The 16311-nt window shown below is 42.9% G+C and overlaps 1 protein-coding gene across 21 annotated transcripts in view; it reads left to right on the top strand.

Annotated features, from left to right (window-relative positions):
- clasp2 (cytoplasmic linker associated protein 2) overlaps positions 1 to 16311 on the top strand; it is a 55309-nt gene that overhangs the window by 26211 nt on the left and 12787 nt on the right. For 4 of the 21 annotated variants that reach the window (XM_034544589.1, XM_034544593.1, XM_034544596.1 and 1 more), the window contains 20 exons: positions 1290 to 1430; positions 3985 to 4058; positions 4202 to 4294; positions 4400 to 4545; positions 4782 to 4917; positions 5031 to 5101; positions 5269 to 5328; positions 5424 to 5501; positions 5752 to 5919; positions 6642 to 6682; positions 7047 to 7199; positions 8450 to 8467; positions 9578 to 9679; positions 12636 to 12809; positions 13038 to 13082; positions 14103 to 14210; positions 14634 to 14696; positions 15218 to 15324; positions 15790 to 15945; positions 16187 to 16278. In XM_034544589.1, coding sequence (XP_034400480.1) covers positions 1290 to 1430; positions 3985 to 4058; positions 4202 to 4294; positions 4400 to 4545; positions 4782 to 4917; positions 5031 to 5101; positions 5269 to 5328; positions 5424 to 5501; positions 5752 to 5919; positions 6642 to 6682; positions 7047 to 7199; positions 8450 to 8467; positions 9578 to 9679; positions 12636 to 12809; positions 13038 to 13082; positions 14103 to 14210; positions 14634 to 14696; positions 15218 to 15324; positions 15790 to 15945; positions 16187 to 16278 — 2026 coding nt within the window. The remainder of the gene's footprint in view (positions 1 to 1289; positions 1431 to 3984; positions 4059 to 4201; positions 4295 to 4399; positions 4546 to 4781; positions 4918 to 5030; positions 5102 to 5268; positions 5329 to 5423; positions 5502 to 5751; positions 5920 to 6641; positions 6683 to 7046; positions 7200 to 8449; positions 8468 to 9577; positions 9680 to 12635; positions 12810 to 13037; positions 13083 to 14102; positions 14211 to 14633; positions 14697 to 15217; positions 15325 to 15789; positions 15946 to 16186; positions 16279 to 16311) is intronic. The other 17 variants (XM_034544592.1, XM_034544597.1, XM_034544599.1 and 14 more) reach the window with 10 other exon arrangements.

Genomic DNA, 16311 nt, shown 5'->3' on the forward strand with positions numbered 1-16311 from the left:
CTGCAACACTATGATGTCATCTTTCATTTGATTGGCTGTGAGGCTGCTGAAGGAAGGAGGAGAGATGTTGGGCGAGGGAGGGAGGGAGGGATGGAGGGATGGAAGGTAGAGGGAGAGAAAATGCCGGCACTTGTATGGGTGTGGGGTTTTTTGGACAGTCTGAGGTGTGTGTGTATGCAGCTTTAGTCTGTGTGTGAGGTGTGTGTGAGGTCTGTGTATGGTACTGCTCGAAGAATACCACGCCCTCCCGGAAGCATGAAGCGACTTATCTGCCAACGGATCTGTGACTGTGAGTGCTGTGATGGACAAACGCCTGCCTGTCAATTGAGTTTGCATGTGTTGTGTGTGTGTGTGTAGGTGTAGGTGTAGGTGTAGGTGTAGGTGTAGGTGTAGGTAAGTTTGATGTACAATTAAAGGTGTAGGGAGGTGGCTTTGGCGCATTTCATAAACGGCTCGTTGTCAGTGACCAGAGCGTGATTGTATTCCGATGCCAACAGTTTCATCTCCACAGTCGACGTGTGTGTGTGTGTGTGTGTGTGTGTGTGTCCACACATATGGTGCTTCCTCAAGTGTTTTGCTGGTAGATGCACGTTCAGAATGCTGCAATGTTGTTGCAAGTTTCAATGCTAGCTTTCTAGCTAGCTTTTTCTCTGATAGCATGCAGATTGAGGGTTTTGGGCTGCAGACTTCTGCAAGTCACTGGTTGCTTGGGTGGACATCTTGATCATTGTCTGTGTTTCTGGGCTCTAAGAAGTGAACATATACAGTATATCTGTCGGTTTGTCTTTCTCCTTTTACGAGATAAGTTTGTAATTAGAATTGATTTAGTGATTCCTGACAAAGCACTTTATGGCAACAACATCCTCTGTTCTTTGTCTCTCGTCCTCTCGTTCTTTCAAACGACCACACGCTTTTATGCTTAAAAAGGGAAATACAGTCCGGGGTTTGAATAATCCATATATTTTTGGTTAATATTTCAGAAACCAGATTACAACGTACTAATTGTGAGAGTAGATGTCACGTTTTTTTGTAGAACAGAATATTTAGGTATGATGATTATGTTCTGATAGGTTATAATGACTCATGCCGGCACTGAATAAATAAAATCCTTGTTCCTGTGTGTTTCAACTATTTATTGCCTGTGCTTGATGATAATGATCAGTAACAATCCTTCCTCTGGATTTGACTCAATAACAATGTTTTCTAGGACTTTGCAAAAAGTTTGAACCACACTTTTCTTTGCCTGCAGGGCAGATGGTAACGCTCTTCTCTCTGTCCTCTCCTTCCAGATCGTAGTTTTGAAGATGATGACAGTGTGGATGGGAATCGTTCTTCCTCAGCCCAGGCTGCCTTCAAGGTCCCAAAAGTTCCCAAGAAGCCTGCAGAGTCCTCTGCCGCACGCAGGCCCAGCGCTACCGGTGGCAAGCTTGGTATTTAACTTCCTCTACATTTACACACAATCAATGAATAGAGACTCTGTTTCTGAAATGAGACTGTGAGAGGTGGATATAATGAATTCATGACGAGTAAACGTGTGGCTTCATTAAATTAGCACGCCTTACTTTTATTTATGTGGAAGTCACCATTACCATTACCAATTTACAGTGTGCATCACAAGTCTATAAGTCAGAATTTTCTTATTAGAGCATTTAGACTAACAAAAGGTCCAAGGCCGTAAAGCATCATTAAGAAATTACCAGTATCCTCCTTTTATGAGGAAATGACGGGAAATGTATTCTTTTGTACCGACTGGTGGCAAACTTCCAAGCTAGAATTAAAAAAAAAAGTCATGAAGACTTGAGCAATCTCCTAGCTTGGTGCGTCTATGAGTTTATGTGTGACAGTCTTATTAATTCAGGCAGGACATCTCAATCACATTGTCTTTAAATTCATTGCTAAATATTTTACAGTTACTTGTATTTTCTTAAATCTTCTTACAAAATGATTTGAAATGAACAGATAGTTTAAAATCGTGTTTGGATTTTTTATTCTTTATTTAATTGGAGTGTGGCTCTGCCTTTTGGCCTAAATGCTTGTGTAACAATTTAGGAGAAGTAATTTAACCCAAAATATAAACAAAACCTTCCTTGCTAACCTTTTACAGTCCTCAGAGACCATTTTGTATCTGTCACATTTGTCCAGGATGTGGGTGCAGCCATCTGTATAAAAAGTTCTCTGATAGTATTACTAGTGTTACTGGTGGTGACCGCATAGGGACAGACCAGTGGGGCTGTTAGACAACATCACAGTCCACAGTGACGGTCTCTCTGTGTCTCAGAAATCTGATACACTCTCCTGTTCTTATTAGCCTTGTATCTGTAGTTGACTGCGGCCTGTGGAAACAGTTTATATCACCTTCCCGTTGAGAGAGCCTCCTCTATGTCCAACCTCCTTCCTGCTGTAGATGGCTGGACTGTTGTGTTTGCTTCGTCTTGATTATATTATTGTATTGATTTTTGCCGTCTCTTCCTCTCTATTGGAAGAAAGCTATGTTCCCACGGACATGCAGTCAATTTCCTGCTGCCTGCTGATGCATCTGTCAGCAATGTCACTAATACATGTACACACACGCACACACACGCGCGTACGCGGGCAAGTGTTTTACAAGCAAGCAGTTTGTCTGCTGAGTCCTGGTACGTTGTACTGTTGGTTTGAAACACAAGAGTGTGTTCTTTTGTCACTTGGATCTTTAAAGTCTTATTGATTGTGAAGCTGCTGTTGGAGGCTGTAGTCAAGGGCATGCTGGGTATTTTTTACTTGCACTGAACAACAGGTCAAAGCCTTAATCTTGTTAAGTTTAATATGATGAAAAGGAAAATATCTGACTCGACTTTTGCTGAGGATTGTTTTATCTTCAAAACCGGAATTCGAATGAGTTTGTCTAGCTTTTACTGTCAGACTGGTTTCCATGATGGCAGCGCAGAGAGGCCCGTTCGTCTGTATTTGCATTTAAATGACAGTGCGCCCCCACGTACTAGTAACAACCGACTGCAAGGCTCAGACAGAAGACAGATATTTATATGTTTGCCATTAACTGGCAGAAAAAGGTCTAGAGTTTGAAAATATAATCTAAAGCCATATCTGAAAAGATTGAAGTGCCCGTGGCATGACTTCTCTCGAGGGACAAGGTGGTTGCTTTATGTCAGCAGTTTTTAATCACAGCAGTACACATTGTTTTCGCAAGTCTTGTTAGTGATCATATATCTACATTATGATATCCCAAATCTGTTTGTCTGCAAAGGTAGTTCCACAATTGTGGAAGCCTTCCCCTTCAACATTATTATGATTATTGCAGCCATAACTGCTCACCCTTGATCAATTCTATTTCATAAAGCTGGCAATAAAAATAATTGAAAATGGTGATGAGTGCTGTTATGTGAGTGTCATAACGAGGCTGCGACCACGTTACTCCCTGATAATAACAGGATATTGTCTGCAGATAGCCTGCTGGCCACATCGATGGGCCATGAACACGTCTCTGTGGAACAGCCTGATATTTGAAACTCGGGAAAGGGAGGAAAGGATGTATTTCTCTGCATTGTTTCCTCCATGTATACCTTCGGCCTCTTCTCCTGTGAATGTCTTCTCTTTAACCAGTGTCACTTAATATAGCAATGAAATATTATCATCCCCTCAGCTACTCCATGCTCACTTTCTTCATCTTTTCTTTTCCTTTGTCTCGTCTTTCAATCTCCACTCTGCTTCCTGAGTAAGGAGTTGCAGGAGGTGTGGTCTACAGAGCATCCAGTCCCCAGAGAAATATGATTGACATTCACATTAATTCCAGGAAGTCCATTAGAAACACAGACAGCTCCCACTGACTTGCATGTGTGGGTGCGTGCGTGGGTGTATTTGGAAGAAGTATGCTTGTTTCAGTTAAACTAGAATCACAAAACCAACCTGAACAGAAATCTGAAGCTCCACATGCTGTCGTACAAACATACACAGACCTATTTATTAATTGACTCTGCTCTGATTTTATAGTATCCAAGGAAAGTGCAGGGGGAGTTGATGAAGAGGACTTCATTAGAGCTTTCACAGATGTTCCCTCTGTCCAGGTACATGACACACACCAGCATAAATACACATTCATCCCAACTAGACGGGCAATGAAGGCCAGACTGTCTGACACTTGTATCTGTTTTTCACATATTTGCTCCTTCCCTTCTCTCCTGATTTCCTTCACTGTGTCCCGCTGCAGATTTACTCAGCGAGGGATCTTGAAGACAACCTGAATAAGATCCGTGAGATCTGCTCTGATGACAAACATGACTGGGACCAGAGAGCCCACGCTGTCAGTATTTTCACCTTTTAACGCACGTACCTTTTTCACGTATATATTAATAAAACTCCCTTTTTTTAAACCAATGCTGTTTGTTGTTTTTGCTCATTGTAACAGATGAAGAAGGTCCGCTCACTGCTGGTGGCGGGCGCGACGAATTACGACTGTTTCTACCAGCATCTACGGCTACTGGACGGAGCCTTCAAACTGTCCGCTAAAGACCTGCGCTCACAAGTTGTCCGAGAGGCCTGCATCACTGTGGCGTGAGTGTTGATTACAGATACAGCTGTTGGCCTGATGTGCAGTGAGAGGAAACAAAACCATGAGAACCTGTACAATCCTGGGCTTTGTCCAAAACCAATTATTCACTACTCCCTATATAACAGACACTCAGTAGTTTAGTTCATAGGGAACAGTACGTTGACACTTATTTAACTTTTCTATGACGTTTGCCACAGTTTTGACAGTGGTGTTTATAACACACGGTGTGTTTTTGTAGCTACCTTTCATCAGTGCTGGGGAATAAATTTGACCATGGAGCGGAAGCTATTGTTCCCGTCCTGTTCAACCTCATCCCCAACTGTGCCAAAGTCATGGCCACCTCCGGTATGTTGGCTATTCGCATCATCATACGGGTGAGTTTTGCAAAACAAGCGCACGTAGTCTTTGTGGTCAGTGTTACTGCTGTTCTCTGATTATTGGATAATTCTCCCTTTCACATCTTTCATGCTCTGCTTCCTCTCTGCAGCACACCCACGTCCCCAGGCTCATCCCCCTGATCACCAGCAACTGCACATGCAAGTCTGTGGCTGTTCGAAGGTGAGATTAACAAAGGCTCTGATGTTGACACTACAGGGATAAAAGGCCTTGTTTAGTATTGAGCAGTTCACAAATAATTACTAGTTTTGAGGTCATACAAATCTTTATAGTGTTGTTAAGTAATGTGTGTTTTTGTAATGAGAAGGATAACCATGGGTCATCTACAGGCGCTGTTTTGATTTCCTGGAACTTCTGCTACAGGAATGGCAAACCCACTCTCTGGAGAGGTGAGGGTTGATTCTAACAATGTTTTAAACCTGCTTTTCTACTTGTTCAAACTTAATGCACCCTTTTCTGGTACATCTGTGGCTCTCCCTTGCAGGCACACGGCAGTTCTGGTTGAGAGCATCAAGAAGGGAATTCGAGATGCAGACTCAGAGGCTAGAGTGGAGGCTCGCAAGTAAGACACAAACAGCCCTTTTTGAAAATGTAATTACATTAAAGACAAGTAGTGTTAAATATCTCACTGCCTTCCTTTTCCTTTCTGGATTCCTTGATTCTTTCCTTTTGCCTCCTCCATTATCATCTTTCTACCTCATCCATCTTATTTCTCTCACTTTAACTTTTCCGTTTCTCTCTATCATAACTCCTCCTTTCTTTCTCTGTCCACCTCCGTCTCTGTATCCTTCTTCAACTGCTGTCTTTCTCAGGGCCTACTGGGGTCTGAGGAACCACTTTCCAGCGGAGACCGACGCTCTCTACAACTCCCTGGAGCCATCGTACCAGAAGACCCTTCAGTCCTGCTTGAAGAGCTCTGGCAGTGTGGCCTCTCTTCCCCAGAGTGACCGCTCCTCGTCCTCCTCTCAAGAGAGCCTCAAGTAATCAATGCTCTGCTATAATGTATCCTCCATAGTTCACTTTATACATGTAGGTTTACCGTAAGACCACTTTTGAGTCTTGAAAATGAAGATTGATGTAATTTTGACAGGAACCAATTTGAGAAATCCTTTTCTCAGACCTACTGCTACACATGGATCACATCATCTCAATTTACTTTTCTCCTCCAATCTTTCCTATTGTAAACTTTTCTGCTACATGCATCAGGCAAAAAAGCTAATTGTGATGTATGAAAGTCAAAGAAAAAATCTCCAGTAACTTCATCCATCAGTGTTGAAGCTTCGCAGCCTCCTCTGCATTGTATTTCACTGGCAAACTTAAAACCAAAGCAAGCTGAGTTTAGAGCAAAGTAGAAAGACGTGCTTTCACACCAATTTATATTATTCACTTGCTGTAAGTGAAAAGCGTTTAGTCTGGCTGAGCGTTTAGTCTGGCTGAGCCTTTAGAGCATTATATGCAGCATTACAGTGCTGACTAAAAGTAAACATATTTATTATGATATAATCTTGAGTTCTTATTAATATTCGAAGACAAATCTTATGTTAGAGGAAAATTAAATCAAATTAGACTAGATTATTGATTAGAATAATTTAAACTGTGTGGAACAAATCTAAAAATGCTGGCTTTAGGGCACAGAGGACAACTCTTGCGTTGGGATTTTATGTTGTTGTGGACTGACCTCCTTTTTTCTCTCCTTGGTCAGTCGGCCTCTGACTTCTAAATGGACATCAACTCCAGGCCGAGGTGAGTCAAACACACATCAGACACATGTGCAATCTCTCTCAAGCACATAATCTCATGCTTACTCGCTCCTGTGTAAACACACAGACACTGTGACGAACATCAAACATCAGCGACCACAGAGCCATTTCCCATCATTCTCATTTACATCTGCCTGTGTCCGTACAGCCACATCCTGTTATGTTTTGTTAATGTTACTGCACACATGTACGCACACACATATGCGTATATGTGTCTGGCTGTTTGTGTACTTCTGTATGGTATTAGTATTGGGTAGTGTGGTGCCTGCATGTGTTTGTGATGTATCTATACCCTCATCACCTCCCATCCCTTCTCCAACACACTCCTCCTCCTCCTGTCCGATCAGTCCCTGCGGGTTCAACGGGTGGGTTGTCGTCGGCCTCCCTACAGCGATCCCGTAGTGACGTGGATGTTAACGCAGCTGCGGTCGCTAAGCACCGACACGTTGGACAGACCAGGGTAACAGGGCGCCTGCCCCCTGGCTCCTACTCCTCACTGGGTAAGGGTCCTGTCAGTCAAGTTAGATGAGTCATCAGACAGTGCAGACAGCGGTCAGCAGGATGAGTCTGAGGAGTCGCCTCAAATCAGCTCAGAGGTAGTGCTTCTAAAGCTTCTGACAGGTTGAAGTAAAAGTTCTCCTCGATATATAAGCTGGCCACATCTTCACACGGATGGATCTACACACTCACACACTCCAGTGCTTGGACTGGCCTCTCTCCTCTCCGCTCCTGTACTCTCCTCTCCTGCTGCCTCCTCCTTGCCTGTTGATGTGTCCTGTACATGTTTTGCTTTGAATATTGTCTGTGTGCATGTTCTGTTGATGAATATCGTCCTCTCTTGTTTTTCTCTATTTTGATGTTGACCACTGCATCTGCTCCCTTTTTTACCAGATGCTCTGTAACTAATACAGACTGTGCTCCTCTCTCCTCTTCTCTCTCTTCTCTCGTTTCGGTCTTTTGTTCTGAATACTTTTTTTAATTATTTGTGTTTCATGTTACTGACACTTTCTGTTTTGATCTTAATTTGACCTTTTTTGGACTCCCATTTCCTTTTGTGTCTTTTACTTTTAATAATCATTTGTATCAATCCTTCGTTTTTTGTTTCCATGTGTTTCTTCCCTTTTCTTTCTTCCACCCTCTCTCTCTCTCTCTCTCTCTCTCTCTCTCTTTCCCACTAAAGATGATGCCTCTGATAAAACGGATGGTAAGATCATCTCACTCTGCTTCATCAGCAACAACCTACTTATGCTTTCTTTTTCTTTCTCTTCTTTTCCCTTTCCTCACTTCATTACACATATTAGCTTCTTTTGTTGCAGTGTGTGGCCACAGCGCCCCCTGCTGTCAAACATACATTCCACCCTCATTTGTATCACCTTCCTACTCATCACATGATGGATCAAATTAATTACACATCTAAGATCATATTCTGCTTTGCTACAGTTTAATCTTATCCAGAAAAGGTCTGACCATTCAGTTTTTGAGGCTTTAGGATACTTGGGATGTGTAAGGTTAGTTATATTGCACACAGATTAGATTTAACTTTATGGTCATTGCAGAGTACAGATACTGAGACAATAAAATGCAGTTTAGCATGCAACCAGTAGTATACATGATACACAGTACTGCATAATATATATATATATTGCACACATAGACTGTAAAGGGAAGATATGAATAAGCCAATATACAGTATGAAACATGCAGGTGAAGTGTACATTTTACAACCTGCTCCTTCTTTGTCTGTCTGTAGGGACCAGGTCAGACAATGGTAAGATTGTGTGTGTGTGTGTGTGTGTGTGTGTGTGTGTGTGTGTGTGTGTGTGTGTGTGTGTGTGTGTGTGTGTGTGTGTGTGTGTGTGTGTGTGTGTGTGTGTGTGTGTGTGTGTGTGTGTGTGTGTGTGTGTGTGTGTGTGTGTGTGTGTGTGTGTGTGTGTGTGTGTGTGTGTGTGTGTGTGTGTGTGTGTGTGTGTGTGTGTGAGGGATGTTCTAGTTGGAAAAGTGGACTAAATTTTGTTCAAATTGTTGGACATCTGCAGAGGAATCAATATATTTAAATTCTTGAAGCTGCACCCTCAATTTAAAACGGCACAAATATAAAATAGATAGATTTGCCATCACACATCCAACATTAATAGTGCTGATGAACCGGTATTTTGATAGAAGAATGGTGTGCATGAATTGCAGCTTTAAGTTGATTGGATGACGCTCTGCTGTGGTTAAATTGTGATGATATTTATGAACTGTTGCAGTAATATCTCACAGTAGCGTTGCAAGAAGTTTGATATTGGCATATAATCACGGCATATAATCACTCAATACGAAACAGGTTACAGCACATTTTAACATGTTTTTTATAGCTGTAAATTAAATTATATGACTGTACTGTAATAAAACGCACCCATGCTGGTGTTAATATTGACATTTATTACCAAATCTATTAAAATCAGTATTTCATGGGTTGAAAATGGCAACTGTCTTAAATCAACCCTGAACCTTTCTGATATAGAGTCGACCATGTTGGACTTATCTATGCTATGAAATGTGTTTATTAAGGCCTCTAATCAGTCAGAGCAACTCCTGCCTCCTTAACCCATCTTAGCCCCTGGCTCAGACATGGGGGTGAACTTACACTTTAAAGATAAATAACTATCTAGTGATGGCTTGCTAATCCACTGAAGCATCCCTGGTGTATGCATCTGTGTGGTTGAGTGTTTAGTTTAGGATCTGATGTTCATTCAGCAGCTTCCAGCATTAGTTGGTTTTCGTCAGTTGTAGTAGTGCTTTTTAGGTTCTGTGCTTCATTCAGCTGCAAACTAGATGTGTAGTAGTGTATGTGTTTTTTTTTGTTTAACAGTATTATTCCCTCTGCATAATACAGGCCGTGTACGTACCAAGCAGCCCCTGTCCACTGCCAGCAGCGTGTCCAGCCAGGTGGACTCAAGAGGTCGAAGCCGCACTAAGATGGTCTCCCAGTCCCAACGTATGTACCCCCTCCCACCGGCACACGGCAGATTTAAACACAGCTGTGACTGGAGTGTTCTGGGTGTCAAGTCCACTTACCACATCACATAAACACAAACGCAGCAACAGCAATGGTGTGGGGGAGCTTCTTGGAGTGCGTGTTTGTAGTTTCTCTGGCTCTTGTTGTAGAGTATCATTATTTGTTGCCGTCACGGTGACGATAAGCGTAAATGTTTTTGTACCTTCAGGTTCTGACGAATCCGATTGCACACCAGGTATTCTGTTTGTGTGTCAGAGTCGGAGTGTGTGTGTCTATCTGTGTACCACAGTGGGAATGGTGGTCCACCTGCTATCGCTCTCATTCTGATCAAGGTGTTTTGTGTAAAGAGGAGTGTGTTTTTAATGTGTGTTGTTCTATGCATGCTGTGTCTCATCACTGAGTATGGTGTGGTGGACGGTTTATTTCCTCTGCTCTGACTGTCATGTAGGGTATTAGAAATACTCCAACAGACATGAAGGGACACAAGCCACTGAGCTAGCTACTGTTGCAACACATATAGCGCGTGTGTGTGTTTTCCAAGAATACTTCCAGCTTAAAGCGTAACGGCTTTGGTGCTGGTTTGAAGTTTAAAAGTGGACATTGATTGTACCACTGCCCCATTTACATCTGGACATTTTGAGACCAAATGGAAAGTTTCTGCCCAACTCTCAGAGCAACAGACAGAAAGGTTACAGTCAGTATTCATGCAACTATTTATTGGCTCCATCTCCGTGCTGCAGGGATGGAAACATTTCTGCTCCTTCTCCGCCGTAATGCTATATTATACGTGTTGAAGTAAATATGTAATCTATCAGATTTGGAAAAATATTATATTTAAATAAAATATACTAAAACCAAATTAGTATGCTCTCCTCAAAGCCACCAGACTCAGTGAAACATACTACATTCAAACTTGACAGAAACAAAATAAAACTCATCAAAACCATCTTGTTTAGTCTTTCCTGCTACTTTTCCAATATTTACTAACTTTGCAAAAAGAAATGCCTAATTCACAGTTAGATTAGAAAAGCCACATAAAAAATGCGTATTTGCTCTCATTTTGATGGGAAACGATTATCACAGAAACAGACGAAACAGCAGCTGAAGTGAGGTGTTCTACGTGTGTCATAGTGTGTATGGACATTTCTTTAGTGTATTTTCCTTGGAGGCATTTTCTTTTCCTCATTGTGAACAGGCTTTGCTTGATACATATGCCAGCTGTCCCAACATGCACTGCTTTCCCCAGGCTATCATCTGCAGCTAGTTCAGTGTGTGTGTTTGTTTTAGCAACATATTTCCAATACTTGTTTTCTCTTAAATAAATTGAGTGCTTCAGCTTCGCCTTCATTCTTGATGTGGAACACCAGGATGCACTCCCATCGTACTGTGTTCTGACTCCCATGACGCTTTTTTTGCGCTGACACCCATAATTCATCTGGTTTAATCTGCTATTCCTTTCCCCTCGCCTCTGCTTTCCCCCCTCCTCTCAACCAATGGGCTTAATGGCTCAGGATCTCAGTCTGCTACCCCCGTTGGTGGTAAGATTACATCACTACTTCTTTTTCCGCTCTTTTTTATCTTTACTGCCTTTCCTGTTGCCCTGACTTTCCCATCCTTCACATGCACCCAGAAAAGTCACTTAAAGCTCCTCCCACTCTGGCATGCTGGGGTTAGTAGTCACAGACTGTTAACATGGCTGTTCTATGATCATGCTAAACACACTGCTTTGGGAGCCTCGTGTTTCGGCACTCTTTGGGTGCCTGGATGTAGTCTAAAGATCGAGGGGACGTGTTTTATGCCTGAAAAAAGGACAAACATCTCTCTTAACTGGAATTCAGTTTCGAAGATATTTATTTTTAGATGCCAAACAAATAATTGTTGTTTCTATCAGTAGTTTCTCTAAAATTGGCATTTATAGAATACACATTAATTAATAATAAGATAATTAAGATATTTGTGTATCTGTAAATGTAAAGAGATGAGGAAAGGAAAGGAAGACTTTAAAATCCAACAACAAATGTGGAGAGTCTTCTTTCCCTGATTAATAGTATACGGTTGAATGACAATCTCTATGTAGCGAATGGCAATTAAGTGTATTTATGTGGCTCTTTGTCACTAAGTACTAGAACGTAGAAGCATTTTTTTTTCATGTGTTGAGTTTGTGTGTTGTGTGTGTGACTTGAGTTTAGTTTCTTTGTGTCACTGAGCGAGCGAGAGTGGTCTGCGTGCTCATTGTCAGTCATGTTGAAATCAGTTCAGGTCCAGCTTCATGCGTGGAAGCTCTGCAGCTCGTTCCCCAAAAGTCTGTTCACACACTTCACATTCTGCTTCTCCTCAACTGTTTTGTCTCCAGGTAGATAGTAATGTGAGTCATTGTAGAATTAGACACACGGTGGGCTTTGCAGTTGGAGACGGGATGACATGGGGAGGAGAAATTGAAACCTCTGTTATCAAATGTTATGTATTAATCTTGGACAAAATAAGGCAAGAGAGCTGTTTGTAAATTATCATCACGTTGTCAAAATGTCACATTTATCATTAAAATGTCATTGTTAAATGTATCTATTTTGTTGTAATATAATATATATTATATGACATATTTTGTAAAAATAGGTGCCAACACTAAAATGTACGTTTGGTTTTCAACTCTCCGAGCCCCATCAATCCTCTTTCCAACATCAAACATTGTAAAATGTGCAATTTAAGTTCTGTGTATTTTTTAAATATTGTAGTGAATGTTATTTACAAGTGTTTGGAAACTAGTTCCACTAAGTTAAGGGCAGTAGCAACTGTCTTTTAAAAGTAAGCCCCTCACATTAGAGGGGGGCTGCTTCTGTTTCTCTGCAGCGTTCCCGGTTAAATTCTTCTTGTTGCCGAAGCAGAGCTCTGACTTGATTTCTCCCTGTCTTTATGTTTTGTCCTCGTCTCTCTGAAGCTGGCAGTCGCAGTGGCTCTCCGGGTCGTGTGCTGACGAGTACGGCCCTGAGCACCATGAGCTCAGGGACCCACCGGGTGCTGGCTGGGTCCAGCGGGGACAAAACCAGACGCAGCCGTATCCCCCGTAGCCAGGGCTGCTCCAGAGACTCTTCCCCCACCCGCCTGTCAGTTGGTCAGTAAACAATTACCGTTGGCACAACTGTTTGCTGTTTTTTCTGCATCCGTATTTCACAACCGCTCAAATGCTATATGATGGTTTCGTGATAAAACTCAGCTTTAGACACTCAGCGGTCCTTGAGGAGCAGCACACGCAATCGTCCACATACACTTTGATCTCAACTTTCCCCCCTCCTGCTCCCTTTCCTCTTTTCTTCCTGCCCCTGGTGCTTCTGTCCTGTAGCTCCTTCCAGCATTAGTTCCATCTACAACGGAGCAAGCAAAGGAGGTAAGGCTCCGACCTCGACCAGACCATTCTCCTATTCATCTTTTAACCTCAATCCATCTATTCACATCTTAAAATCATCCCTCATTCTTTATCTCCTTCACTACAAATCTCACAATCCCAATCCCACCATCAAACCTCATAGAGCGAACCTCTCTAACAGGTCTCTGACTTTATGGCTGCTCTGTTATGGTGATGGGTGCCCATGATTAGCAGATCCTCCCTGTCTTCACTAACCTGTTGTCAGTGACTGATAGATGAGCCTTCTATCAGGATCAGCAAAGCTGCATCAGGGCTTTGTAACCCCCTGGCAGGCTGTGATTAACCTGATTGGCTGGGTAGATGCTGAAGCTGACCAACAGAGCAATGAACGGTGAAGTTGATTGCGATGCTACTGGATGAAAAAGCAGACCCTCCCCTCGCCCATCCCTTGATCGCTTAATTCATCTCAAATCACTTCCTTTTCTGTTCTGTGTATTTGTGTGCAACCTGCAGGGTGATGACCCGAGTGCACGTGATTATCACACATTGTTTGTTTAAATGTGAGTGCAGCAGTCCTGTGCCTCTTTCGGGTGCATCTCAACTAGAGCTGAGCTGAGGCAATTAGTAAATCAACATTTAACTAGAATATTGAACCTAAATGTAATATGTGACTGTTAGTTGGGCAAATCTATTTAAAGAAGTTTTGGGGAACTTTTGATGGGTGCAGTATTTGTGGACATTTTATAGACGAGCTGAAACAATAAGACCTTGCATGCAAATCCCAAAAAGGAAGTGATTCAAATCTGTAGAAATGCTCCCTGGGAGCCAGTCGACCTGTGCTCACATTCTCTTGTTTGTCTCAGTCTCACTCTTTTGTCACTGCTCATGTTTGTCTTTCTTCTTTGTCTTTTTGATGTCCCTTCCCCTCGTCCTCTGTGTTCTTACTACCACTTCTTTTCCCTCCGCTGCTCCTCCTTCCCCTGTTTCCCCACTCATCTTTCCCTCTGCTGCGGTGCGGTGTTGTAACCCGGGGGACGTTAGCTCGGGGCAGTCGTATCCCTCGGCCCAGTATGAGTCAGGGCTGCAGCAGAGAGGCCAGCAGGGAGAGCAGCCGCGACACGAGCCCTGTTCGCTCCTTCACACCCCTTGGTGAGTAGCCAGTTGTAGACAGATAACCCAGGAGGGATGACGAGTAAACTCAGAATGATCAAAAGAGACGAGAATTGTTTTTGTCTACATTAGGTTTGCTCCAAAAAAAGGAAACATAGGCTTTTATTTACCTTCAGTATCTGATTTTATCTAAATCCCAACAGTATAAAAAGTTGAGGGTGATTAAAATCCCAAAAACAATCACATGAATGTTTTTCAGCCTTTCTTTCTACTCCCACACCTTGTTCGATCAAAGTTAGGGTTGTGTGTGTGTGTGTGTGTGTGTGTGTGTGTGTGTGTGTGTGTGTGTGTGTGTGTTTGTGTGTTTGTATCTTATGTGTGTGTTTTTGTGTCTGTGTGTTTGTCTCGTGTGTGTGTGTGCGAATGTTAAACTCTGTATGTGTGTTTTAATCTTGGTTGCAGCAACGCGGAGCTACTCTCGCTCCACCGGAGCTCTCCACACACCTGACACTTTTGGGGCTGCAGGTGAAGGCTGAGTACATCTACTTCTCCGTACCTCACCCACCCACGTCGCCTTTATTTGTGTTCGTTAGCTCACCTGTTTTCTTTTGGTACTCTTTAGTGCCAAGCATCTTCTCCTATATTCTATGCATTGTTTTCTCTTCATGTCCATTTATTTATTTTTATATTCTGCTCCAGGATGTCGAATCTTCAGTGGAATTGCATGTTTCCGCCCTTTTAAGTTTCCAGTTGACAACCATTCTGCCAGTTTTACCCATTTGTTTTCTTTATTTAGCTCTGCCCCTTTCCTGCAAGGCCAACGTGTTTCTCCGTGTTTTCTGTCAATCATACTTTCTCCCCCAGCAGCTCCTGCAATGTCACCTAACAAGTCATCTCATCAACTTTCCTCATGGGAAATGTAGTGTGTGTGTGGTTTGAGAGTGGATGATGAAGAGAATGGAGGATCATCAGCGGACAAGTGAGAGAAGGAAGTTAGCCATCTCTGGTCTCAAGTCTAACATTTATTATCTCTTACTTCCACTCAGGATCAAGTTTTGGCATCAGCCAGTCCAGTCGTCTCTCTTCTTCAGTCAGTGCCATGAGGATCCTCAACACAGGCTCAGACGTAGAAGAGGCTCTGGCAGATGCTCTGGTATTAAAACACGTACTACACATAATAACTCTGCTCACATTTCAGTAAGCTGTCACCATGTGCTGTGTGTGTGTGGTGTGTGTGTGTGTGTGTGTGTGTGTGTGTGTGTGTGTGTGCGGTTGTGTAAAGGGTAACTGAATCTCTTTGCTGCCTGTCACACAAACTGGCCCCATTTGTCTCTCTAACACACACACACACAATGGCCCAGCTGAGTGTGTGTGTTAACTAACCCCTTGTTCTACCTCTGTTTAACGCTGTCAGCTGTTGGGAGACATGCGGTCCAAGGTCAGCTTCTTCTCCTGCCTCTTACGTGCGTGTGTGTGTGTAGCTGTGTGTGTAGCTGTGTTTGTGCACAATAAAGCAGGTGTGTGAGTGCATGTTTTCTGCCTGAGCATGGTATTACTCTTACTGTCTTCATTTTCAGCTTAATTTCATCTCCTTTGGATTTCTGTCCTCCACCCGCAGAAGAAGCCAGCACGGCGGCGATACGAAAACTCCAGCATGTACTCTGACGATGACGCCAACAGCGATGCATCCAGCGCCTGTTCGGAGAGGTCCTACAGCTCCAGGAACGGAGGAGCCATCCCCACCTACATGAGACAGACAGAAGACGTAGCTGAGGTTGGCGCCAACAGCAGCCATACAGTCATTAGGCCAAACCACAGGCATCAAAAAGACACTTTCCTAAACTAGATACATGAACAGCACTATAGCGCATCTTGTATTGTATCCAGGCAGATTTTTCCTCTACTCAGTATGTCTTGTCTACATACTGTACATACAAGTCTTGTTAAGTTCCTTCAGTATTTCGTAATAGTATTGTTTTCTTAGCCTATATAAAAGTCTTTGTGGTTCTTTCCAGGTGCTGAACCGCTGTGCCAGTGCCAACTGGTCAGAGAGGAAGGAAGGGCTTTTGGGTCTCCAGGCGCTGCTGAAGAACCAACGCACCCTCAGGTCAGCCACAGACCGGGCAGTTGCATTTTCAAA

This window comes from Cyclopterus lumpus, chromosome 11 (assembly GCF_009769545.1).
Source record: "Cyclopterus lumpus isolate fCycLum1 chromosome 11, fCycLum1.pri, whole genome shotgun sequence".
Lineage (NCBI taxonomy): Eukaryota > Metazoa > Chordata > Actinopteri > Perciformes > Cyclopteridae > Cyclopterus > Cyclopterus lumpus.